We start from the raw sequence: 26,897 nt of genomic DNA, 5'->3' as shown, positions 1-26,897 counted from the left end.
CCACTCGAGTGACACCGGCTCCATGGTGGGAAACACTGCATTACCCCAGGAAATTCAAGACTGGTTTTGTATATTTTGTATTATTTTCTCTGTTTATTAGTAGCATTAGTAAATCATTTTTAACCTTCCCAACTTGCAAATCTCTCTCCCTTTTCCCCCTATTGCCTTGCATTAATGGGGTGGGCAGGGGGTGTTCACAAAGACCATCTGCCACAGTCTATTGTCACCCTGCCGTAAACGGTGACCGTGTCCAAGGAGGGTGACTGGACAATGTCCCCGGGAAACCTCTTTCACTGCCTGACCCACCTTTTCTGAAAACCATTTTCTTCCTACCAGGTACAAACCTCTCAGGTCTGAACGTGAGCCCATTGTCTCTAGTCCTCCAGCCACACACAGCCAGTGTTGAGCCTCGATCTGTCTTCTGTGGGACCTCAACACTGCTACTCCAAAGCTGCTCTTCATTCTCACAACAAATATTGTCTTCAGCAAGCCCCGTGCCCCCCGTCACTGCTCCCCACACAAGTGCTCCAGCTCCTCACCATCCTGGAACACCTTCTGCTGAACACACTCCACTTGGCCAAGGTGTTTCTTGCATCACGTCTTACTTACATTACAGCAGTGTTGCAGGTGCTTCCAGGTTCTGAGAAGAGTGGGAGAGTCACTACCCTGTATCTCCTATCTGAGGTCCTGGTCACCATGGCCAGGATGCTGATGAGTGTGCTTGGTCCCCAAAAACAGTGCTGGAGTTGCACCTGTTTTGCTGGCGTTACTGCAAAAGCAGCTTTGCCTGGCCCTGCTGTTGGGCTGCTGCCTCTCAGGGCATGAGAGATTCATGGGGAAATAGGGCTGGTTCTATCTGGACATGCGTCACCTTGTCCAGCTGTGTCCTACAGCAGTTGAGCAGCTCCTTTCCTCATCTGCAAGCCTCTCTGCAGCCTTTGTTGCTGCTCACCACGCTGCTTTAGAGACATTCTGAACAGCCCTTGGAGACACTCAGCCTGAACCCGCTGCCTCTACTCCTGCCAGTGCCTCTCCCTGCTCCCTCCCTCCAGAAACATTCCCAGGAAGCTCTGGGCACAGAACGGGAAGGAGCAAGATGAGGACGACTTGCGCTGCATGTGGGTCTGTGTGGTGTGTAGAACCCAGTCAGCATTAACCACCTACCAACTGTTCTCTTCGTTCACTGTTCCAACAGTATGGGGGAAGATTTGGAAGAAAAGGAGAGCAAAATACCTTTGGGTCAAGATAAGGACACTCCTAGAGGGGAAGTGAGAAAAAAAAAAAAAATGAAATAACAAGTGATGCAAAAGCAATCATCCACCTCTTCACAGCACCAGCTCGATGCCTCAGCACCCTTTGAAGAACAAGTACTTTGAAAAGACTGGCCACAGTCGTTCACTGAAAAATCTTCGTGTTAACAACCACCGCCCAACCATCCCCAAGAACTGCTTCCCAGAATCACCGTGAGGAACGTTTCTCTCAATGGGTATCTTGGAACAGTGTCTGCAGGGAAAAGGATGACACACAGGCTTGGACTGGGATGCAGAAGAACTTGGAGTTGCCCCCAGCTTTACACTAGAGTCCACAAAACTCACAGTAAATCACCGGTTTTAATTAATAGCAGTAAACACCTCACTAAAGAATAAGCAAGAACCCCAGGGGTATACACAAGAAAACAACCCCACATACGTTTCTCAGGGAAGAGGGAGCTGAATTTCCTCTTACTCTCCGCTAGACAGCTCCCCCAGCACTGAAAGGGCCCCAATGCCAGGACAAAGCCCAGAACATTTGCTTCTATTAATATGTTCCAAACATCAGCAAAATCAAGAGATAAGCAGTTCAGTGAGCAAACTGCCTTTGCTGTACAGTGGCCTGTAAATTTTTAACTGCTACAGCTAAAACCTGCTCAAATCAAAAGTGCTGCTGTCTCAAACCCCACAGGAAGCACCAAAAAGACCGGGGTGACGTGACCTTGTCTGGTCACCAGATGTCCACCGAGATGCTCTATTACTTCCACCTCCTTGAGCAAGACATGGAGAATTACAGACATTACAGAGTTGTAGGCTGAGATACAAGCAGTGTGAGGAAGAAATGCAGAGGCCACGTAGACAAGCAAAGCATAGTAAAAAAGATTTATTTGCTGTTTTCTATCAGGAGGTGATTTTCAGCCAATTCCTGCAAAGCAAGGCCAGAGTACATGTAGTGGTTGCTTTGAAAAATGAATGGACAAATAATGAACGGCCCATCCACTTCCTCCTTATTTCTCCTACAGTTCTTGCTCAGCACAATGTCATATGGTACCGAATGTCCCTTTGGTCACTCTGAGTCAACTGTCCTGCAGATGTCCTGCCTTGTCCCATTCCATTCTCTTGCCTAGCACCAGCCTATTGGCCTTTGGGAGTGTGGCTGGAGACACAACCTTGCTGCTGTGCAAGCACTGCTCAACAAAACCAAAACACAGATGTGTTGTCATCAAAACCTTTCCAGCTACAACTGCAAAGCACAGCATTATGAACACTGCTGTAGGGAAAGAGAATTCCATCCCAGTCAGAATAAACACAATTGTGCCAAAAGCCACCACAAAACCACACTAAAAACAGCCCTCCCAGCATAATACTTGAAGACCATTCTTCTCCCTGGGCACCTTGGGAAAGCATCTGCAGAGGAAAAGATGACACAGAGACATGAGCTCAGGTGCAGAAGAACTTTAATGAGGCAAAAGAGGGAAAGATGTGGATTGGAATGGAGATCCTGGAGCAGGAAGCACCAGGGGCAGACAGGAATATGTAACTCACGGCTGTGGAAGAGGTTGAACCAGGTCTCCGTCTGACTGTCCCACAGAGGGGGAACGGCCAGCAGGTCCTCCCTAGGCTGACTTTGTGGAACTCACAGCCCAGAGGAGCACAGGAGAACAAGGACACAAGAGGAACAGGAGGCACTGGAAGAGGAGAAAGGCGGCATGGGCCGTGCTTCCTGAGAGCCCAGACTGGCCCCGTCCTTTTGCAACAGATACCAGGGTTGCTCAGCCCCTCTGAAACCAACAACCCAGTTCTCCCTCCCAAGACCAGTCCCGTCTTGTGTGTCCCTGGGGGCCTTCCCCAGGGCCATCACCAGCAGCTTTAGCAGGGGAAACACCTCCTCGTGCCACAGATGCCGCTGCCCAAGCCAGACAGGCCAAAGCCCCCGGAGTTGATGGGCACTCCCTGAGAGCTGAGGATGCTGCCAACGGCAGCGGAGGTGGAGGAGCCCACGGCGGTGTTCTGCGGGAAGGAGCTGAGGATGGGGCCGGGCAGGGTCACCACCACAGGGGACGGCTGGATGTAAACATGGGAGTCCTGGCACTGCCTGACACAGGGCTCATTGCAGCTGTTGGCCAGCGGGGTTGGGCCAGAGGACTGGCAGGGCAGGCACGGGTTGTAGCAGGACATGTCTTGTGGCTGGAGCTGCACCTGGGAGAGAGGGCAGGGGGAAGAAGAACAGGGGAGATGAGTGAGGAACAGCTTGTCACCCCAACATGAGCAAGGCAAGGTATGGCCTACAGACAAGAGCTGGACAATGTGTAGGGGCCACACACACTTCTCCTTCCCCTCAGGCAGCCCCGCCATGAGCGATGAAGCCCAAGGGGATCCCAACTTGCCCACGGCTCAAGGAGACACCTCAACAATACACCACCATGTCAGACTTTCTGACCAATTCCCTCTCACACTACAAACACCCTCAAGACGCTGCATGGGACTAAAGGGCAGGAATGTAATGAGAAAACTTAAAGGAGGAGGAGTGGAAGGAGGTGGAGATAGGGCTTCATACTCACCTTGATCCCAAGGAGACGGAGGCAAGAGGAGTGGATGAGAGAGTCAGGAGAAGGACCCGCTTTTATACTGCTCCTGCACCGCCCCGGGACCACAGTCACTGCACGCGGGCAGTAATTTCCCAGCAGACTCACTTCCAAAGCAGAGTATCCTATGTAAAGTTTCTATTTTGGTGCCCATCAATGCTGTCATTTCATTTCCTCATTTCTGACATGCCTGCTCTGCCATGCAGGCTTCTTTCATGTGCTGGCTTGAGATGCCTGAGTGGAATGACAGCAATCAGGATTTCAAAAGACTTCAACAACAAAACTCAAAACAATGGTACCTTTGAGTGTTGAGAGAAAGAGAAAGAGAAAGAGAAAGAGAAAGAGAGAAAGAGAAAGAGAAAGAGAAAGAGAAAGAGAAAGAGAAAGAGAAAGAGAAAGAGAAAGAGAAAGAGAATGATTTGAATATCAGAAGGAAGGGAAGATTTCTCCACTTGTCAGTCTAACAGTCTCTGTATCTGTCTTGGTGGTGAGTGCGATGAAACTTCATTAGTGCCACACAGCACACTGCACAAAGGTGTCTGGAGTTAGGAGTTTTATGCTTCAGTCCATTCACATCCAAGGGAAGAGTGGGCGGCTCATCTCCTCCCTCTGCTCATCCTTCATGCTAAAGAAGGGGATTGTTCAAGAAATATGTGGGTGGTCTCAGAAAACAGAACTCCTTTGGGTAGCTGTGCCCAAAGGGCCAGGGGTCAGCATCAGGGAGAGACTTGAAAGGTGGAAGAGAACAGACACACAAACTTCATCGCCCTGACTAAACAGACTGGGCGGTGCTGAGGAGCTCTCCTGAATTGTCAGTAAAAAGAAGGAACAAAAGCCTTGCAGAAATCTCCACTCCACCTGGGGCTCATCCCTGGGTCCCAGTGAGGTGCTGAATGACCTTAACCCTTGAGGTTATAAGGAAGGTATGTATTTCTTTATGACGCCGGACAAACGTGGAATCATTTCACCCAATGAGTGTGTAAAATTACAGTAGCTGTGAACTTGGTTAAATGCAGTAAAGTGTTACATATTCTTGAAGTTTTATTAACGCCTGTACATGTTCATAACCTGTCCCCAAGAAGGCGGTTCTTATTACAATGAGTTCAGGAGACCATTTCCGTAGTCTCCACCTCTGGCTCTCCTGGTTGCAGCTGCACAGTGATCGTGAACCCGGGTCTTCTTCTTTGTACACGGTCACCTTTGGTTCGGTGTGATGAGTTGGTTGGGACTCACACTGCTGAGCTGGTTAAAACTGGTGTAGCTCCTGTCCTGTGCCCAAGTTTCTGTTATCTAGTTCACCCAAGGATGCATCAAGGATGCATCCAAGGATTACCATTTTTGCAAGGCGTCAGTGAAGTCCTGTTTTTCTAACAATAAGTTACACAGAGATAAGCAAGGCTGGGCAATAGTGATGTGGGTTAAAGGGTTAACACTCTCTAAGTGTCTTTAGTGATGTGGGGTAGGGTTAGTTCTCAAGTGTCAGTTCTCTAAGTGTTCATTAGTTAATTGTCAATTCCCTGTATCACCAGAAAAAACATCTCCTGGCATTAGGGTATCAGCAGGCCTCCCCTCCACTGCCCCAAAGCCCTCCTCTTGCTGGAGCAACAACCGGTACCATTGGAGAGGCAAAGCAACCTCCCCAAACTACCCAGTGAGTGAGGGCTGTCAGGACCCTGCAGTGCCATGTGCTGGGGATGCTCAGGGACTGGACGGGATCTGAAGGGACCTGGGTAGAAAAACAGCTCTGAGACAACTTCAAGGAGGCGATGCGCTTCCCTGCCCTGCAGACATGGAGTCAGCTGGAACGCATCCCAGCAGGCCAAGGGAGTGCCTTCAGCAGGCAAGCTACCTGGGATAGACTCTCCCTACCCATGCTGAGTCACACTCTAGTTTTGGATTGGCCGTGTGTCAGGCTTCTGGTGTGAGCCCAAGCCAGGAGTGCATGCTGTCTGCAGGCCTGTATCCCACACAGGGATAAATTTCCCTGAGGCCAGGGCAGCTCCATCCCAGCCCCAGGAAAAACAGCTCTGACCATTGGGCTGGACCCGAGTACGCAGCTCCTGGAAGCCCTAATGGCCTTTGGTCTAAGTGTGACCGTCTTGCCAGCACTCCCACAGCTCAAGGGGCTCACAGGGTGGCCAGAGTGTTTGGAAATGTGCCCAAGCCATTGTGTCTGTAGCTGGTCAGGTCCAAAGTGTACAGCCAAAGTGCATTGTGATGTGAGGAGAGTGGGAGGAATAAGACATTGTCCTGAGCCCCTAAATGCCCCTCATTTGTCAGGAAAAAACCTGCTCCATGGGGCTCTACACAGAGCATATTTTTGGCAGGTTCCGATGTTTTCTCACACAGGAAATCCTTGCGCTTCTCATATGGTACTTGAAATGAGAGGCTGTGGCCTGGAGGGCATGGCAGCAATGCGGAACTGAAATGGGAGCGTTGACAGAAACCAAAACACAACCTATGTCATTAATTAGGTTATTCTGCTTTGGAAGTGAGTCTGTTGGAAAATTACTGCCCGCGTGCAGTGACTGTGGGCCTGGGGCGGTGCAGGAGCAGTATAAAAGTGGGTCCTGCACCTCACTCTCGCATCCACTCCTCTCGCCTCCCTCTTCTTGGAACTGACGTGAGTCGGACAACCATTCTCCTCCTCTTCCTCCTCCTCCTCTGGGGTTTCTTTGTTCCTTTGTCCCATGCAGGGTGTTGAGGCTGCTTGCCATGGGAGCAGAGAGGGGGCAGAACGTGTGACAAGGAGAGACTCTGGAGTGTGGCTGAAGTGTCTCCTGAGCTATGGGATACGTGGGGATCTCCCTGGTCACTCTTGGCCTGGCTCTTCTGAGGGAAAAGACTGTGGGTCACCTACACAGCCTCCAACTCTCATCTCCAGTTTGTTGCTTGGCTCTCTCATGGTTGGGACAAAGGCTGATACTATGTCATCCCTCATGCTCAGCCTCCCCCTGTCCTCTCTCCCAGGTGCAGCTCCAGCCACAAGACATGTCCTGCTACAACCCGTGCCTGCCCTGCCAGCCCTGCGGCCCAACCCCGCTGGCCAACAGCTGCAATGAGCCCTGTGTCCAGCAGTGCCAGGACTCCAGAGTTGTCATCGAGCCCCCAGCTGTGGTGGTGACCCTGCCAGGACCCATCCTCAGCTCCTTCCCGCAGAACACCGCCGTGGGCTCCTCCACCTCCGCTGCCGTTGGCAGCATCCTCAGCTCTCAGGGAGTGCCCATCAACTCCGGGGGCTTTGGCCTGTCTGGCTTGGGCAGCGGCATCTGCGGCACGAGGAGGTGTTTCCCCTGCTAAAGCTGCTGGTGATGGCGCTGGGGAAGGAAACCAGGGACCCAAAAGATCGGGCTGGACTGGAGACAAATCATCAGGTTGTTCCTTTCAGATGGGCTGAGCAAGCCCAGCACCCTTTGTAAAAAGACAGGGCCAGCCTGGCCTCTCAGAAAGCACAGCCCATGCCATCTTTCCCTTCTCCCCGTGTCTTCTCTCCCTCTTGTGTCTCTGTTCTCTTGTGCTCCCCTGGGCTGTGAGCCCCACAAAGCCAGCCTAGGGAGGACCTGCTGGCCCTCCTCCCTCTGTGGGACAGGCAGATGGACACCTGGCTGGATCTGTACCACAACCATGGGTCACATACTCCTGTCTGCCCCCGGTGTTCTGGCTACTGGAGCTACCCCTCAGAGCCACCTTATTTTGCTTTCTTTTGTCTCATTAAAGTTCTTCTGCATCCCAGCCCATGCCTTTGTCTCATCATGCTCAGGCCTGGTTCTCGGATCATATTGTTGGAGAAGGTTGTGCAGTGATTGTCAACTACTTTGGTATTGACTATACTTAGTCATGACTTGGGTGTAACCTCTGGTTTCTAAACATCTCTGCCTATGTGGGCTATACTGGGGTAGAACAACACAAGGCAGTTCAGTCACTCCATCACTTTGTTGTATACACCTTTTCTTTTTCCTTGGGAAGCTCAACATTGTGAAGCAATAGTGAGGAGAAGGAGGAATGAATGTGGTATTGACAAGGCAGAGGCAATACTGTCCCAGGAAAGCCCAGGACAACCTGTCTTAACCCCAGCCTTGAGACGTAGAATTTTGGGGTGAGGGAAAGACCAGGTGGAAAAGAAAAGCTGGAGAACAGGAAGGGAAAATACTGCCACACCATCTCTGGGAAAACTTGTCCCAAGACCTGGCGTGCACAGATCGTACGATCTTCTAGTAGGTGCGGAGATGCCTTCTGCAGTCCTTTCTTACCTTACTCAGAGCAACCAGGACAGCTCCTGCACGCTGCCTGTCTTCTTGCCTGAGAACCTGAGCTCCTTCTCCTCATTGCTGGCCCTCTATCCGGTGGGCCAAGAAGGCACAAAAAGGCTGTCCTGGCACCATAGGATCAGAGCATAATTAAGTTGCAAATGACCTTCAGAGATCATTGGTCTCAAGCCATGAGTGCCTGTCCTGGTTTTGTTTAAAACAAGACTAGTTTCTCTTGTAGTGAATTTTCCTTTCAGCTAAGTTCTTCTAAGTAACTGCACTTTTCTGAATTTGGCTGCGTGTTTTTTGAGACTCTTTGCTCTGGAGCTCATAACGGTAGCAATGACATGCAGGAGAGGCCCAGGTTTACACTTATTGCTATGGCAGTCAAGGTTACTGATAAATATTGCACGTCCCATAAGTGAGAGGGGTGTATTTGCAAGGAGGAGCAAACAGAACAGGTGACTAAAATTGACCGAGTATTCCACCCCACACACATCATAGACCTTATAAGAGTGAAAGATCACAAGGGTCTCGTCCTCTTCGACCATGGCCGGCATCTGAAGAGGACCCTGCCTGTCGTGCCTGCTATCCTGGGCCTGGTTCCAGACCCTGCATCTCTGAATCCAGTTCTGGTTAGTCGAGGAGTCCAGCCCAGGACTTCCGGGTGCCTGCCCTGCAGCTGAGAGGGTGAAAAATCATGGACTCCACACAATCCAATATGAATTCAAGCAAAGCCATTTATTACAGAAACAAGCCTCCTTATATATGCAGTTATTTCCTGATCACGCATCCATGCTACAAGCATGCATTCGCTGATTGGATATTGTCTATGTTCATGAGCTGCCCACGCGCCCGAGTCTCACTGCTAATAGGTCTCTTGATTTATGTCTTCTTGAGGCCCTGTCATTGCAGAACTGCCTCACTCCCACAGCAGCTCCTGTTTTCAGCTTTCCCAGGTGGCCTTGAAATTCCTTTGGGCCTGGCTAGTTCAGTAACAAATCTCCATCTAACAGAAACCCATCCAGACATTAACTTCAAGAAATTCCCTCAAATCTCCCACATGCAGCCACTGGAGTGACACCGGCTCCATGGTGGGAAACACTGCATTACCCCAGGAAATTCAAGACTGGTTTTGTATATTTTGTATTATTTTCTCTGTTTATTAGTAGCATTAGTAAATCATTTTTAACCTTCCCAACTTGCAAATCTCTCTCCCTTTTCCCCCTATTGCCTTGCATTAATGGGGTGGGCAGGGGGTGTTCACAAAGACCATCTGCCACAGTCTATTGTCACCCTGCCGTAAACGGTGACCGTGTCCAAGGAGGGTGACTGGACAATGTCCCCGGGAAACCTCTTTCACTGCCTGACCCACCTTTTCTGAAAACCATTTTCTTCCTACCAGGTACAAACCTCTCAGGTCTGAACGTGAGCCCATTGTCTCTAGTCCTCCAGCCACACACAGCCAGTGTTGAGCCTCGATCTGTCTTCTATGGGACCTCAACACTGCTACTCCAAAGCTGCTCTTCATTCTCACAACAAATATTGTCTTCAGCAAGCCCCGTGCCCCCCGTCACTGCTCCCCACACAAGTGCTCCAGCTCCTCACCATCCTGGAACACCTTCTGCTGAACACACTCCACTTGGCCAAGGTGTTTCTTGCATCACGTCTTACTTGCATTACAGCAGTGTTGCAGGTGCTTCCACGTTCTGAGAAGAGTGGGAGAGTCACTACCCTGTATCTCCTATCTGAGGTCCTGGTCACCATGGCCAGGATGCTGATGAGTGTGCTTGGTCCCCAAAAACAGTGCTGGAGTTGCACCTGTTTTGCTGGCGTTACTGCAAAAGCACCTTTGCCTGGCCCTGCTGTTGGGCTGCTGCCTCTCAGGGCATGAGGGATTCATGGGGAAATAGGGCTGGTTCTATCTGGACATGCGTCACCTTCTCCAGCTGTGTCCTACAGCAGTTGAGCAGCTCCTTTCCTCATCTGCAAGCCTCTCTGCAGCCTTTGCTGCTGCTCACCACGCTGCTTTAGAGACATTCTGAACAGCCCTTGGAGACACTCAGCCTGAACCCGCGGCCTCTTCTCCTGCCAGTGCCTCTCCCTGCTCCCTCCCTCCAGAAACATTCCCAGGAAGCTCTGGGCACAGAACGGGAAGGAGCAAGATGAGGACGACTTGCGCTGCATGTGGGTCTGTGTGGTGTGTAGAACCCAGTCAGCATTAACCACCTACCAACTGTTCTCTTCGTTCACTGTTCCAACAGTATGGGGGCAGATTTGGAAGAAAAGGAGAGCAAAATACCTTTGGGTCAAGATAAGGACACTCCTAGAGGGGAAGTGAGAAAAAAAAAAAAAAGAAATAACAAGTGATGCAAAAGCAATCATCCACCACTTCACAGCACTAGCTCGATGCCTCAGCACCCTTTGAAGAACAAGTACTTTGAAAAGACTGGCCACAGTCATTCACTGAAAAATCTTCGTGTTAACAACCATCGCCCAACCATCCCCAAGAACTGCTTCCCAGAATCACCATGAGGATCGTTTCTCTCAATGGGTATCTTGGAACAGTGTCTGCAGGGAAAAGGATGACACACAGGCTTGGACTGGGATGCAGAAGAACTTGGAGTTGTCCCCAGCTTTACACTAGAGTCCACAAAACTCACAGTAAATCACCGGTTTTAATTAATAGCAGTAAACACCTCACTAAAGAATAAGCAATAACCCCAGGGGTATACACAAGAAAACAACCCCACATCCGTTTCTCTGGGAAGAGGGAGCTGAATTTCCTCTTCCTCTCCGCTAGACAGCTCCCCCAGCACTGAAAGGGCCCCAATGCCAGGACAAAGCCCAGAACATTTGCTTCTATTAATATGTTCCAAACATCAGCAAAATCAAGAGATAAGCAGTTCAGTGAGCAAACTGCCTTTGCTGTACAGTGGCCTGTAAATTGGTAACTGCTACAGCTAAAACCTGCTCAAATCAAAAGTGCTGCTGTCTCAAACCCCACAGGAAGCACCAAAAAGACCGGGGTGACGTGACCTTGTCTGGTCACCAGATGTCCACCGAGATGCTCTATTACTTCCACCTCCTTGAGCAAGACATGGAGAATTACAGACATTACAGAGTTGTAGGCTGAGATACAAGCAGTGTGAGGAAGAAATGCAGAGGCCACGTAGAAACGCAAAGCATAGTAAAAAAGATTTATCTGCTGTTTTCTACCAGGAGGTGATTTTCAGCCAATTCCTGCAAAGCAAGGCCAGAGTACATAAGTGGTTGCTTTGAAAAATGAATGGACAAATAATGAATGGCCCATCCACTTCCTCCTTATTTCTCTTACAGTTCTTGCTCAGCACAATGTCATATGGTACCGAATGTCCCTTTGGTCACTCTGAGTCAACTGTCCTGCAGATGTCCTGCCTTGTCCCATCCCATTCTCTCGCCTAGCACCAGCCTATTGGCCTTTGGGAGTGTGGCTGGAGACACAACCTTGCTGCTGTGCAAGCACTGCTCAACAAAAACCAAAACACAGATGTGTTGTCATCAAAACCTTTCCAGCTACAACTGCAAAGCACAGCATTATGAACACTGCTGTAGGGAAAGAGAATTCCATCCCAGTCAGAATAAACACAATTGTGCCAAAAGCCACCACACAAGCACACTAAAAACAGCCCTCCCAGCATAATTCTTGAAGACCATTCTTCTCCCTGGGCACCTTGGGAAAGCATCTGCAGAGGAAAAGATGACACAGAGACAGGAGCTCAGGTGCAGAAGAACTTTAATGAGACAAAAGAGGGAAAGAGGTGGATCGGTGGATTGGAATGGAGATCCTGAGGCAGGAAGCACCAGGGGCAGACAGGAATATGTAACTCACGGCTGTGGAAGAGGTTGAACCACGTCTCCGTCTGACTGTCCCACAGAGGGGGAACGGCCAGCAGGTCCTCCCTAGGCTGACTTTGTGGAACTCACAGCCCAGAGGAGCACAGGAGAACAAGGACACAAGAGGAACAGGAGGCACTGGAAGGGGAGAAAGGCGGCATGGTCCGTGCTTCCTGAGAGCCCAGACTGGCCCCGTCCTTTTGCAACAGATGCCAGGGTTGCTCAGCCCCTCTGAAACCAACAACCCAGTTCTCCCTCCCAAGACCAGTCCCATCTTGTGTGTCCCTGGGGGCCTTCCCCAGGGCCATCACCAGCAGCTTTAGCAGGGGAAACACCTCCTCGTGCCACAGATGCCGCTGCCCAAGCCAGACAGGCCAAAGCCCCCGGAGTTGATGGGCACTCCCTGAGAGCTGAGGATGCTGCCAACAGCAGCGGAGGTGGAGGAGCCCACGGCGGTGTTCTGCGGGAAGGAGCTGAGGATGGGGCCGGGCAGGGTCACCACCACAGGGGACGGCTGGATGTAAACATGGGAGTCCTGGCACTGCCTGACACAGGGCTCATTGCAGCTGTTGGCCAGCGGGGTTGGGCCAGAGGACTGGCAGGGCAGGCACGGGTTGTAGCAGGACATGTCTTGTGGCTGGAGCTGCACCTGGGAGAGAGGGCAGGGGGAAGAAGAACAGGGGAGATGAGTGAGGAACAGCTTGTCACCCCAACATGAGCAAGGCAAGGTATGGCCTGCAGACAAGAGCTGGACAATGTGTAGGGGCCACACACACTTCTCCTTCCCCTCAGGCAGCCCCGCCATGAGCGATGAAGCCCAAGGGGATCCCAACTTGCCCACAGCTCAAGGAGACACCTCAACAATACACCACCATGTCAGACTTTCTGACCAATTCCCTCTCACACTACAAACACCCTCAAGACGCTGCATGGGACTAAAGGGCAGGAATGCAATGAGAAAACTTAAAGGAGGAGGAGTGGAAGGACGTGGAGATAGGGCTTCCTACTCACCTTGATCCCAAGGAGACGGAGGCAAGAGGAGTGGATGAGAGAGTCAGGAGAAGGACCCGCTTTTATACTGCTCCTGCACCGCCCCGGGACCACAGTCACTGCACGTGGGCAGTAATTTCCCAGCAGACTCACTTCCAAAGCAGAGTATCCTATGTAAAGTTTCTATTTTGGTGCCCATCAATGCTGTCATTTCATTTCCTCATTTCTGACATGCCTGCTCTGCCATGCAGGCTTCTTTCATGTGCTGGCTTGAGATGCCTGAGTGGAATGACAGCAAACAGGATTTCAAAAGACTTCAACAACAAAACTCAAAACAATGGTACCTTTGAGTGTTGAGAGAAAGAGAAAGAGAAGAAAGAGAAAGAGAAAGAGAAAGAGAAAGAGAAAGAGAAAGAGAAAGAGAAAGAGAAAGAGAAAGAGAAAGAGAAAGAGAGAAAGAGAAAGAGAAAGAGAAAGAGAAAGAGAAAGAGAAAGAGAAAGAGAAAGAGAAAGAGAAAGAGAAAGAGAAAGAGATTTGAATATCAGAAGGAAGGGAAGATTTCTCCACTTGTCAGTCTGACAGTCTCTGTATCTGTCTTGGTGGTGAGTGCGATGAAACTTCATTAGTGCCACACAGCACACTGCACAAAGGTGACTGGAGTTAGGAGTTTTATGCTTCAGTCCATTCACATCCAAGAGAAGAGTGGGCGGCTCATGTCCTCCCTCTGTTCATCCTTCATGCTAAATAAGGGGATTGTTCAATATATATGTGGGTGGTCTCAGAAAACAGAACTCCTTTGGGTAGCTGTGCCAAAGGGCCAGGGGTCAGCACCAGGGAGAGACTTGAAGGGTGGAAGAGAACAGACACACAAACTTCATCGCCCTGACCAAACAGACTGGGCGGTGCTGAGGAGCTCTCCTGAATTGTCAGTAAAAAGAAGGAACAAAAGCCTTGCAGAAATCTCCACTCCACCTGGGACTCATCCCTGGGTCCCAGTGAGGTGCTGAATAACCTTAACCCTTGAGGTTATAAGGAAGGTATGTATTTCTTTATGACGCCGGACAAACAGGGAATCATTTCACCCAATGCGTGTGTAAAATTACAGTAGCTGTGAACTTGGTTAAATGCAGTAAAGTGTTACGTATTCATGAAATTTTAGGAACGCCTGTGCATGTTCATAACCTGTCCTCAAGAAAGCGGTTCTTATTACAATGAGTTCAGGAGACCATTTCCATAGTCTCCACCTCCAGCTCCTCCTTGTTGCAGCTGCACAGTGATCGTGAAGCCGGGTCTTCTTCTCTGTACACGGTCACCTTTGGTTCGCTGTGGTGAGTTGGTTGGGACTCACACTGCTGAGCTGGTTAAAACTGGTGTAGCTCCTGTCCTGTGCCCAAGTTTCTGTTAACTAGTTCGCCCAAGGATACATCAAGGATGCATCCAAGGATTACCATTTTTGCAGGCGTCAGTGAAGTCCTGTTTTTCGTACAATAAGTTACACAGAGATAAGCAAGGCTGGGCAATAGTGATGTGGGTTAAAGTGTTAACACTCTCTAAGTGTCTTTAGTGATGTGGAGTAGGGTTAGTTCCCAAGTGTCAGTTCTTTAAGTGTTCATTAGTTAATTGTCAATTCCCTGTATCACCAGGAAAAACATCTCCTGGCATTAGGGTATCAGCAGGCCTCCCCTCCACTGCCCCAAAGCCCTCCTCTTGCTGGAGCAACAACCGGTACCATTGGAGAGGCAAAGAAACCTCCCCAAACTACCCAGTGAGTGAGGGCTGTCAGGACCCTGCAGTGCCATGTGCTGGGGATGCTCAGGGACTGGACGGGATCTGAAGGGACCTGGGTAGAAAAACAGCTCTGAGACAACTTCAAGGAGGCGATGCGCTTCCCTGCCCTGCAGACATGGAGTCAGCTGGGACGCATCCCAGCAGGCCAAGGGAGTGCCTTCAGCAGGCAAGCTACCTGGGATAGACTCTCCCTACCTATGCTGAGTCACACTCTAGTTTTGGATTGGCCGTGTGTCAGGCTTCTGGTGTGAGCCCAAGCCAGGAGTGCATGCTGTCTGCAGGCCTGTATCCCACACAGGGATAAATTCCCTGAGGCCAGGGCAGCTCCATCCCAGCCCCGGGAAAACCAGCTCTGACCGTTCGGCTGGACCCGAGTACGCAGCTCCTGGAAGCCCTAATGGCCTTTGGTCTCAGTGTGACCTTATTGCCGGCACTCCCACAGCTCAAGGCGCTCACAGGGTGGCCAGAGTGTTTGGAAATGTGCCCAAGCCATTGTGTCTGTAGCTGGTCAGGTCCAAAGTGTACAGCCAAAGTGCATTGTGGTGTGAGGAGAGTGGGAGGAATAAGACATTGTCCTGAGCCCCTAAATGCCCCTCATTTGTCAGGAAAAAACCTGCTCCATGGGGCTGTACACAGAGCATATTTTTGGCAGGTTCCAATGTTTTCTCACACAAGAAATCCTTGCGCTTCTCATATGGTACTTGAAATGAGAGGCTGTGGCCTGGAGGGCATGGCAGCAATGCGGAATTGAAATGGGAGCATTGACAGAAACCAAAACACAACCTGTGTCATTAATTAGGATATTTTGCTTTGGAAGTGAGTCTGTTGGAAAATTACTGCCCGCGTGCAGTGACTGTGGGCCTGGGGCGGTGCAGGAGCAGTATAAAAGTGGGTCCTGCACCTCACTCTCGCATCCACTCCTCTCGCCTCCCTCTTCTTGGAACTGAGGTGAGTCGGACAACCATTCTCCTCCTCTTCCTCCTCCTCCTCTGGGGTTTCTTTGTTCCTTTGTCCCATGCAGGGTGTTGAGGCTGCTTGCCATGGGAGCAGAGAGGGGGCAGAACGTGTGACAAGGAGAGACTCTGGAGTGTGGCTGAAGTGTCTCCTGAGCTATGGGATACGTGGGGATCTCCCTGGTCACTCTTGGCAGGGCTCTTCTGAGGGAAAAGACTGTGGGTCACCTACACAGCCTCCAACTCTCATCTCCAGTTTCTTGCTTGGCTCTCTCATGGTTGGGACAAAGGCTGATACTATGTCATCCCTCTACGCTCAGCCTCCCCCTGTCCTCTCTCCCAGGTGCAGCTCCAGCCACAAGACATGTCCTGCTACAACCCGTGCTTGCCCTGCCAGCCCTGCGGCCCAACCCCGCTGGCCAACAGCTGCAATGAGCCCTGTGTCCAGCAGTGCCAGGACTCCAGAGTTGTCATTGAGCCCCCAGCTGTGGTGGTGACCTTGCCCGGCCCCATCCTCAGCTCCTTCCCGCAGAACACCGCCGTGGGCTCCTCCACCTCCGCTGCCGTTGGCAGCATCCTCAGCTCTCAGGGAGTGCCCATCAACTCCGGGGGCTTTGGTCTCTCTGGCTTGGGCAGCGGCATCTGCGGCACGAGGAGGTGTTTCCCCTGCTAAAGCTGCTGGTGATGGCGCTGGGGAAGGAAACCAGGGACCCAAAAGATCGGGCTGGACTGGAGACAAATCATCAGGTTGTTCCTTTGAGATGGGCTGAGCAAGCCCAGCACCCTTTGTAAAAAGACAGGGCCAGCCTGGCCTCTCAGAAAGCACAGCCCATGTCATCTTTCCCTTCTCCCCATGTCTTCTCTCCCTCTTGTGTCTCTGTTCTCTTGTGCTCCCCTGGGCTGTGAGCCCCACAAAGCCAGCCTAGGGAGGACCTGCTGGCCCTCCTCCCTCTGTGGGACAGGCAGATGGACACCTGGCTGGATATGTACCACAACCATGGGTCACAAACTCCTGTCTGCCCCCGGTGTTCTGGCTACTGGAGCTGCCCCTCAGAGCCACCTTATTTTGTTTTCTTTTGTCTCATTAAAGTTCTTCTGCATCCCAGCCCATGCCTTTTTCTCATCATGCTCAGGCCTGGATATCGGATCAGGTTGTTGGAGAAGGTTGTGCAGTGATTGTCAACTACTTTGGTATTGACTGTACTTAGTCATGACTTGAGTGTAGCCTCTGGTTTCTAAACATCTCTGCCTACGTGGGCTATACTGGGGTAGAACAACACAAGGCAGTTCAGTCACTCCATCACTTTGTTGTATACACCTTTTCTTTTTCCTTGGGAAGCTCAACATTGTGAAGCAATAGTGAGGAGAAGGAGGAATGAATGTGGTATTGACAAGGCAGAGGCAATACTGTCCCAGGAAAGCCCAGGACAACCTGTCTTAACCCCAGCCTTGAGACGTAGAATTTTGGGGTGAGGGAAAGACCAGGTGGAAAAGAAAAGCTGGAGAACAGGAAGGGAAAATACTGCCACAGCATCTTTGGGAAAACTTGTCCCAAGACCTGGCGTGCACAGATCGTACGATCTTCTAGTAGGTGCGGAGATGCCTTCTGCAGTCCTTTCTTACCTTACTCAGAGCAACCAGGACAGCTCCTGCACGCTGCCTGTCTTCTTGCCTGAGAACCTGAGCTCCTTCTCCTCATTGCTGGCCCTCTATCCGGTGGGCCAAGAAGGCACAAAAAGGCTGTCCTGGCACCATAGGATCAGAGCATAATCAAGTTGCAAATGACCTTCAGAGATCATTGGTCTCAAGCCATGAGTGCCTGTCCTGGTTTTGTTTAAAACAAGACTAGTTTCTCTTGTAGTGAATTTTCCTTTCAGCTAAGTTCTTCTAAGTAACTGCACTTTTCTGAATTTGGCTGCGTGTTTTTTGAGACTCTTCGCTCTGGAGCTCATAACGGTAGCAATGACATGCAGGAGAGGCCCAGGTTTACACTTATTGCTATGGCAGTCAAGGTTACTGATAAATATTGCACGTCCCATAAGTGAGAGGGGTGTATTTGCAAGGAGGAGCAAACAGAACAGGTGACTAAAATTGACCGAGTATTCCACCCCACACTCATAATACACCCTATAAGAGTGAGAGATCACAAGGGTCTTGTCCTCTTGAATCATGGCCGGCATCTGAAGAGGACCCTGCCTGTCGTGCCTGCTATCCTAGGCCTGGTTCCAGACCCTGCATCTCTGAATCCAGTTCTGGTTAGTCGAGGAGTCCAGCCCAGGTCTTCTGGGTGCCTGTCCTGCAGCTGTGAGGGTGAAAAATCATGGACTCCACACAATCCAATATGAATTCAAGCAAAACCATTTATTACAGAAACAAGCCACCTTATATATGCAGTTATTTCCTGATCACGCATCCATGCTACAAGCATGCATTCGCTGATTGGATATTGTCTATGTTCATGAGCTGCCCACGCGCCCGAGTCTCACTGCTAATAGGTCTCTTGATTTATGTCTTCTTGAGGCCCTGTTATTGCAGAACTGCCTTACTCCCACAGCAGCTCCTGTTTTCAGCTTTCCCAGGTGGCCTTGAAATTCCTTTGGGCCTGGCTAGTTCAGTAACAAATCTCCATCTAACAGAAACCCATCCACACATTAACTTCAGGAAATTCCCTCAAATCTCCCACATGCAGCCACTGGAGTGACACCGGCTCCATGGTGGGAAACACTGCATTACCCCAGGAAATTCAAGACTGGTTTTGTATATTTTGTATTATTTTCTCTGTTTATTAGTAGCATTAGTAAATCATTTTTAACCTTCCCAACTTGCAAATCTCTCTCCCTTTTCCCCCTATTGCCTTGCATTAATGGGGTGGGCAGCGGGTGTTCACAAAGACCATCTGCCACAGTCTATTGTCACCTGGCAGTAAACGGTGACCGTGTCCAAGGAGGGTGACTGCACAATGTCCCCGGGAAACCTCTTTCACTGCCTGACCCACCTTTTCTGAAAACCATTTTCTTCCTACCAGGTACAAACCTTTCACGTCTGAACGTGAGCCCATTGTCTCTAGTCCTCCAGCCACACACAGCCAGTGTTGAGCCTCGATCTGTCTTCTGTGGGACCTCAACACTGCTACTCCAAAGCTGCTCTTCATTCTCACAACAAATATTGTCTTCAGCAAGCCCCGTGTCCCCCGTCACTGCTCCCCACACAAGTGCTCCAGCTCCTCACCATCCTGGAACACCTTCTGCTGAACACACTCCACTTGGCCAAGGTGTTTCTTGCATCACGTCTTACTTGCATTACAGCAGTGTTGCAGGTGCTTCCAGGTGCTGAGAAGAGTGGGAGAGTCACTACCCTGTATCTCCTATCTGAGGTCCTGGTCACCATGGCCAGGATGCTGATGATTGTGCTTGGTCCCCAAAAACAGTGCTGGAGTTGCACGTGTTTTGCTGGCGTTACTGCAAAAGCACCTTTGCCTGGCCCTGCTGTTGGGCTGCTGCCTCTCAGGGCATGAGGGATTCATGGGGAAATAGGGCTGGTTCTATCTGGACATGCGTCACCTTGTCCAGCTGTGTCCTACAGCAGTTGAGCAGCTCCTTTCCTCATCTGCAAGCCTCTCTGCAGCCTTTGCTGCTGCTCACCACGCTGCTTTAGAGACATTCTCAACAGCCCTAGGAGACACTAAGCCTGAACCCGCTGCCTCTTCTCCTGCCAGTGCCTCTCCCTGCTCCCTCCCTCCAGAAACATTCCCAGGAAGCTCTGGGCACAGAACGGGAAGGAGCAAGATGAGGACGACTTGCACTGCATGTGGGTCTGTGTGGTGTGTAGAACCCAGTCAGCATTAACCACCTACCAACTGTTCTCTTCGTTCACTGTCCCAACAGTATGGGGGCAGATTTGGAAGAAAAGGAGAGCAAAATACCTTTGGGTCAAGATAAGGACACTCCTAGAGGGGAAGTGAAAAAAAAAAATGAAATAACAAGTGATGCAAAAGCAATCATCCACCACTTCACAGCACTAGCTCGATGCCTCAGCACCTTCTGAAGAACAAGTACTTTGAAAAGCCTGGCCACAGTCGTTCACTCAAAAATCTTCGTGTTAACAACCACCGCCCAACCATCCCCAAGAACTGCTTCCCAGAATCACCGTGAGGAACGTTTCTCTCAATGGGTATCTTGGAACAGTGTCTGCAGGGAAAAGGATGACACACAGGCTTGGACTGGGATGCAGAAGAACTTGGAGTTGTCCCCAGCTTTACACTAGAGTCCACAAAACTCACAGTAAATCACCGGTTTTAATTAATAGCAGTAAACACCTCACTAAAGAATAAGCAATAACCCCAGGGGTATACACAAGAAAACAACCCCACATCCGTTTTTCTGGGAACAGGGAGCTGAATTTCCTCTTCCTCTCCGCTAGACAGCTCCCCCAGCACTGAAAGGGCCCCAATGCCAGGACAAAGCCCAGAACATTTGCTTCTATTAATATGTTCCAAACATCAGCAAAATCAAGAGATAAGCAGTTCAGTGAGCAAACTGCCTTTGCTGTACAGTGGCCTGTAAATTGGTAACTGCTACAGCTAAAACCTGCTCAAATCAAAACTGCTGCTGTCTCAAACCCCACAGGAAGCACCAAAAAGACCGGGGTGACGTGACCTTGTCTGGTCACCAGATGTCCACCGAGATGCTCTATTACTTCCACCTCCTCGAGCAAGACATGGAGAATTACAGACATTACAGAGTTGTAGGCTGAGATACAAGCAGTGTGAGGAAGAAATGCAGAGGCCACGTAGACAAGCAAAGCATAGTAAAAAAGATTTATCTGCTGTTTTCTATCAGGAGGTGATTTTCAGCCAATTCCTGCAAAGCAAGGCCAGAGTACATGTAGTGGTTGCTTTGAAAAATGAATGGACAAATAATGAATGGCCCCTCCACTTCCTCCTTATTTCTCTTACAGTTCTTGCTCAGCACAATGTCATATGGTACCGAATGTCCCTTTGGTCACTCTGAGTCAACTGTCTTGCAGATGTCCTGCCCTGTCCCATTCCATTCTCTTGCCTAGCACCAGCCTATTGGCCTTTGGGAGTGTGGCTGGAGACACAACCTTGCTGCTGTGCAAGCACTGCTCAACAAAACCAAAACACAGATGTGCTGTCATCAGAACCTTTCCAGCTACAACTGCAAAGCACAGCATTATGAACACTGCTGTAGGGAAAGAGAATTCCATCCCAGTCAGAATAAAGACAATTGTGCCAAAAGCCACCACAAAACCACACTAAAAACAGCCCTCCCAGCATAATTCTTGAAGACCATTCTTCTCCCTGGGCACCTTGGGAAAGCATCTGCAGAGGAAAAGATGACACAGAGACATGAGCTCAGGTGCAGAAGAACTTTAATGAGGCAAAAGAGTGAAAGAGGTGGATTGGAATGGAGATCCTGGAGCAGGAAGCACCAGGGGCAGGCAGGAATATGTAACTCACAGCTGTGGAAGAGGTTGAACCAGGTCTCCGTCTGACTGTCCCACAGAGGGGGAACGGCCAGCAGGTCCTCCCTAGGCTGACTTTGTGGAACTCACAGCCCAGAGGAGCACAGGACAACAAGGACACAAGAGGAACAGGAGGCACTGGAAGAGGAGAAAGGCGGCATGGGCCGTGCTTCCTGAGAGCCCAAACTGGCCCCGTCCTTTTGCAACAGATGCCAGGGTTGCTCAGCCCCTCTGAAACCAACAGCCCAGTTCTCCCTCCCAAGACCAGTCCCATCTTGTGTGTCCCTGCGGGCCTTCCCCAGGGCCATCACCAGCAGCTTTAGCAGGGGAAACACCTCCTCGTGCCGCAGATGCCGCTGCCCAAGCCAGACAGGCCAAAGCCCCCGGAGTTGATGGGCACTCCCTGAGAGCTGAGGATGCTGCCAACGGCAGCGGAGGTGGAGGAGCCCACGGCGGTGTTCTGCGGGAAGGAGCTGAGGATGGGGCCGGGCAGGGTCACCACCACAGGGGACGGCTGGATGTAAACATGGGAGTCCTGGCACTGCCTGACACAGGGCTCATTGCAGCTGTTGGCCAGCGGGGTTGGGCCAGAGGACTGGCAGGGCAGGCACGGGTTGTAGCAGGACATGTCTTGTGGCTGGAGCTGCACCTGGGAGAGAGGGCAGGGGGAAGAAGAACAGGGGAGATGAGTGAGGAACAGCTTGTCACCCCAACATGAGCAAGGCAAGGTATGGCCTGCAGACAAGAGCTGGACAATGTGTAGGGGGCACTCACACTTCTACTTCCCCTCAGGCAGCCCCGCCATGAGTGATGAAGCCCAAGGGGATCCCAACTTGCCCACAGCTCAAGGAGACACCTCAACAATACAGCACCATGTCACACTTTCTGACCAATTCCCTCTCACACTACAAACACCCTCAAGACGCTGCATGGGACTAAAGGGCAGGAATGCAATGAGAAAACTTAAAGGAGGAGGAGTGGAAGGAGGTGGAGATAGGGCTTCATACTCACCTTGATCCCAAGGAGACGGAGGCAAGAGGAGTGGATGAGAGAGTCAGGAGAAGGACCCGCTTTTATACTGCTCCTGCACCGCCCCAGGACCACAGTCACTGCACGCGGGCAGTAATTTCCCAGCAGACTCACTTCCAAAGCAGAGTATCCTATGTAAAGTTTCTATTTTGGTGCCCATCAATGCTGTCATTTCATTTCCTCATTTCTGACATGCCTGCACTGCCATGCAGGCTTCTTTCATGTGCTGCCTTGAGATGCCTGAGTGGAATGACAGCAATCAGAATTTCAAAAGACTTCAACAACAAAACTCAAAACAATGGTACCTTTGAGAGTTGGGAGAAAGAGAAAGAGAAAGAGAAAGAGAAAGAGAAAGAGAAAGAGAAAGAGAAAGAGAAAGAGAAAGAGAAAGAGAAAGAGAAAGAGAAAGAGATTTGAATATCAGAAGGAAGGGAAGATTTCTCCTCTTGTCAGTCTTACAGTCACTGTATCTGTCTTGGTGGTGAGTGCGATGAAACTTCATTAGTGCCACACAGCACACTGCTCAAAGGTGTCTGGAGTCAGGAGTTTTATGCTTCAGTCCATTCACATCCAAGGGAAGAGTGGGCGGCTCATCTCCTCCCTCTGCTCATCCTTCATGCTAAATAAGGGGATTGTTCAAGAAATATGTGGGTGGTCTCAGAAAACAGAACTCCTTTGGGTAGCTGTGCCCAAAGGGCCAGGGTTCAGCATCAGGGAGAGACTTGAAAGGTGGAAGAGAACAGACACACAATCTTCATCGCCCTGACCAAACAGACTGGGCCGTGCTGAGGAGCTCTCCTGAATTGTCAGTAAAAAGAAGGAACAAAAGCCTTGCAGAAATCTCCTCTCCACCTGGGGCTCATCCCTGGCTCCCAGTGAGGCGCTGAATGACCTTAACCCTTGAGGTTATAAGGAAGGTATGTATTTCTTTATGACGCCGGACAAACAGAGAATCATTTCACCCAATGCGTGTGTAAAATTACAGTAGCTGTGAACTTCGTTAAATGCAGTAAAGTGTTACGTATTCATGAAATTTTATTAGCGCCTGTACATGTTCATAACCTGTCCCCAAGAAGGCGGTTCTTATTACAATGAGTTCAGGAGACCCTTTCCATAGCCTCCACCTCCGGCTCTCCTGGTTGCAGCTGCACAGTGATTGTGAACCCGGGTCTTCTTCTCTGTACACGGTCACCTTTGGTTCGGTGTGATGAGTTGGTTGGGACTCACACTGCTGAGCTGGTTAAAACTGGTGTAGCTCCTGTCCTGTGCCCAAGTTTCTGTTATCTAGTTCACCCAAGGATGCATCAAGGATCCACCCAAGGATTACCATTTTTGCAAGGCGTCAGTGAAGTCCTGTTTTTCTAACAATAAGTTACACAGAGATAAGCAAGGCTGGGCAATAGTGATGTGGGTTAAAGGGTTAACACTCTCTAAGTGTCTTTAGTGATGTGGGGTAGGGTTAGTTCTCAAGTGTCAGTTCTTTAAGTGTTCATTAGTTAATTGTCAATTCCCTGTATCACCAGGAAAAACATCTCCTGGCATTAGGGTATCAGCAGGCCTCCCCTCCACTGCCCCAAAGCCCTCCTCTTGCTGGAGCAACAACCGGTACCATTGGAGAGGCAAAGAAACCTCCCCAAACTACCCAGTGAGTGAGGGCTGTCAGGACCCTGCAGTGCCATGTGCTGGGGATGCTCAGGGACTGGACGGGATCTGAAGGGACCTGGGTAGAAAAACAGCTCTGAGACAACTTCAAGGAGGCGATGCGCTTCCCTGCCCTGCAGACATGGAGTCAGCTGGGACGCATCCCAGCAGGCCAAGGGAGTGCCTTCAGCAGGCAAGCTACCTGGGATAGACTCTCCCTACCCATGCTGAGTCACACTCTAGTTTTGGATTGGCCGTGTGTCAGGCTTCTGGTGTGAGTCCAAGCCAGGAGTGCATGCTGTCTGCAGGCCTGTATCCCACACAGGGATAAATTTCCCTGAGGCCAGGGCAGTTCCATCCCAGCCCCGGGAAAACCAGCTCTGACCATTGGGCTGGACCCGAGTACACAGCTCCTGGAAGCCCTAATGGCCTTTGGTCTCAGTGTGACCGTCTTGCCAGCACTCCCACAGCACAAGGGGCTCACAGGGTGGCCAGAGTGTTTGGAAATGTGCCCAAGCCATTGTGTCTGTAGCTGGTCAGGTCCAAAGTGTACAGCCAAAGTGCATTGTAGTGTGAGGAGAATGGGAGGAATAAGACATTGTCCTGAGCCCCTAAATGCCCCTCATTTGTCAGGAAAAAACCTGCTCCATGGGGCTCTACACAGAGCATATTTTTGGCAGGTTCCGATGTTTTCTCACACAGGAAATCCTTGCGCTTCTCATATGGTACTTGAAATGAGAGGCTGTGGCCTGGAGGGCATGGCAGCAATGCGGAATTGAAATGGGAGCGTTGACAGAAACCAAAACACAACCTATGTCATTAATTAGGATATTCTGCTTTGGAAGTGAGTCTGTTGGAAAATTACTGCCCGCGTGCAGTGACTGTGGGTCTGGGGCGGTGCAGGAGCAGTATAAAAGTGGGTCCTGCACCTCACTGTCGCATCCACTCCTCTCGCCTCCCTCTTCTTGGAACTGAGGTGAGTCGGACAACCATTCTCCTCCTCTTCCTCCTCCTCCTCTGGGGTTTCTTTGTTCCTTTGTCCCATGCAGGGTGTTGAGGCTGCTTGCCATGGGAGCAGAGAGGGGGCAGAACATGTGACAAGGAGAGACTCTGGAGTGTGGCTGAAGTGTCTCCTGAGCTATGGGATACGTGGGGATCTCCCTGGTCACTCCTGGCAGGGCTCTTCTGAGGGAAAAGCCTGTGGGTCACCTACACAGCCTCCAACTCTCATCTCGAGTTTCTTGCTTGGCTCTCTCATGGTTGGGACAAAGGCTGATACTATGTCATCCCTCATGCTCAGCCTCCCCCTGTCCTCTCTCCCAGGTGCAGCTCCAGCCACAAGACATGTCCTGCTACAACCCGTGCCTGCCCTGCCAGCCCTGCGGCCCAACCCCGCTGGCCAACAGCTGCAATGAGCCCTGTGTCCAGCAGTGCCAGGACTCCAGAGTTGTCATTGAGCCCCCAGCTGTGGTGGTGACCCTGCCCGGCCCCATCCTCAGCTCCTTCCCGCAGAACACCGCCGTGGGCTCCTCCACCTCCGCTGCTGTTGGCAGCATCCTCAGCTCTCAGGGAGTGCCCATCAACTCCGGGGGCTTTGGTCTCTCTGTCTTGGGCAGCGGCATCTGCGGCACGAGGAGGTGTTTCCCCTGCTAAAGCTGCTGGTGATGGCGCTGGGGAAGGAAACCAGGGACCCAAAAGATCGGGCTGGACTGGAGACAAATCATCAGGTTGTTCCTTTCAGATGGGCTGAGCAAGCCCAGCACCCTTTGTAAAAAGACAGGGCCAGCCTGGGTTCTCAGAAAGCTCAGCCCATGCCGTTTTTTCCCTTCTCCCCGTGTCTTCTCTCCCTCTTGTGTCTCTGTTCTCTTGTGCTCCCCTGGGCTGTGAGCCCCACAAAGCCAGCCTAGGGAGGACCTGCTGGCCCTCCTCCCTCTGTGGGACGGGCAGATGGACACCTGGCTGGATATGTACCACAACCATGGGTCACAAACTCCTGTCTGCCCCCGGTGTTTTGGCTACTGGAGCTGCCCCTCAAAGCCACCTTATTTTGTTTTCTTTGGACATATTAAAGTTCTTCTGCATCCCAGCCCATGCCTTTGTCTCATCATGCTCAGGCCTGGTTCTCAGATCATGTTGTTGGAGAAGGTTGTGCAGTGATTGTCAACTACTTTGGTATTGACTATACTTAGCCATGACTTGGGTGTAACCTCTGGTTTCTAAACATCTCTGCCTATGTGGGCTATACTGGGGTAGAACAACACAAGGCAGTTCAGTCACTCCATCACTTTGTTGTATACACCTTTTCTTTTTCCTTGGGAAGCTCAACATTGTGAAGCAATAGTGAGGAGAAGGAGGAATGAATGTGGTATTGACAAGGCAGAGGCAATACTGTCCCAGGAAAGCCCAGGACAACCTGTCTTAACCCCAGCCTTGAGACGTAGAATTTTGGGGTGAGGGAAAGACCAGGTGGAAAAGAAAAGCTGGAGAACAGGAAGGGAAAATACTGCCACAGCATCTTTGGGAAAACTTGTCCCAAGACCTGGCGTGCACAGATCGTACGATCTTCTAGTAGGTGCGGAGATGCCTTCTGCAGTCCTTTCTTACCTTACTCAGAGCAACCAGGACAGCTCCTGCACGCTGCCTGTCTTCTTGCCTGAGAACCTGAGCTCCTTCTCCTCATTGCTGGCCCTCTATCCGGTGGGCCAAGAAGGCACAAAAAGGCTGTCCTGGCACCATAGGATCAGAGCATAATCAAGTTGCAAATGACCTTCAGAGATCATTGGTCTCAAGCCATGAGTGCCTGTCCTGGTTTTGTTTAAAACAAGACTAGTTTCTCTTGTAGTGAATTTTCCTTTCAGCTAAGTTCTTCTAAGTAACTGCACTTTTCTGAATTTGGCTGCGTGTTTTTTGAGACTCTTCGCTCTGGAGCTCATAACGGTAGCAATGACATGCAGGAGAGGCCCAGGTTTACACTTATTGCTATGGCAGTCAAGGTTACTGATAAATATTGCACGTCCCATAAGTGAGAGGGGTGTATTTGCAAGGAGGAGCAA

The 26,897-nt window shown here is 50.7% G+C and overlaps 3 protein-coding genes across 3 annotated transcripts; all 3 read left to right on the top strand.

Annotated features, from left to right (window-relative positions):
* The first annotated feature begins 6,826 nt into the window (after positions 1 to 6,826).
* Positions 6,827 to 7,135, top strand: LOC135576106 (feather keratin 1-like). Its single transcript, XM_065039472.1, has one exon. The coding sequence runs from the start codon at positions 6,827 to 6,829 to the stop codon at positions 7,133 to 7,135; it is 309 nt and encodes a 102-aa protein (XP_064895544.1).
* An 8,527-nt stretch (positions 7,136 to 15,662) lies between these two features.
* Positions 15,663 to 16,795, top strand: LOC135576178 (feather keratin 1-like). The gene is made up of 2 exons (XM_065039899.1): positions 15,663 to 15,685; positions 16,034 to 16,795. The coding sequence occupies exon 2, from the start codon at positions 16,055 to 16,057 to the stop codon at positions 16,361 to 16,363; it is 309 nt and encodes a 102-aa protein (XP_064895971.1). The 5' UTR covers positions 15,663 to 15,685; positions 16,034 to 16,054; the 3' UTR covers positions 16,364 to 16,795.
* Positions 16,796 to 25,188: 8,393 nt separating this feature from the next.
* On the top strand, positions 25,189 to 25,497 carry LOC135576105 (feather keratin Cos2-3-like). Its single transcript, XM_065039471.1, has one exon. The coding sequence runs from the start codon at positions 25,189 to 25,191 to the stop codon at positions 25,495 to 25,497; it is 309 nt and encodes a 102-aa protein (XP_064895543.1).
* Positions 25,498 to 26,897: the final 1,400 nt, after the last annotated feature.

The sequence above is a fragment of the Columba livia genome, chromosome 23 (assembly GCF_036013475.1).
Source record: "Columba livia isolate bColLiv1 breed racing homer chromosome 23, bColLiv1.pat.W.v2, whole genome shotgun sequence".
Taxonomy (NCBI): domain Eukaryota; kingdom Metazoa; phylum Chordata; class Aves; order Columbiformes; family Columbidae; genus Columba; species Columba livia.
This window is presented reverse-complemented; position numbering and strand designations above follow the sequence as displayed.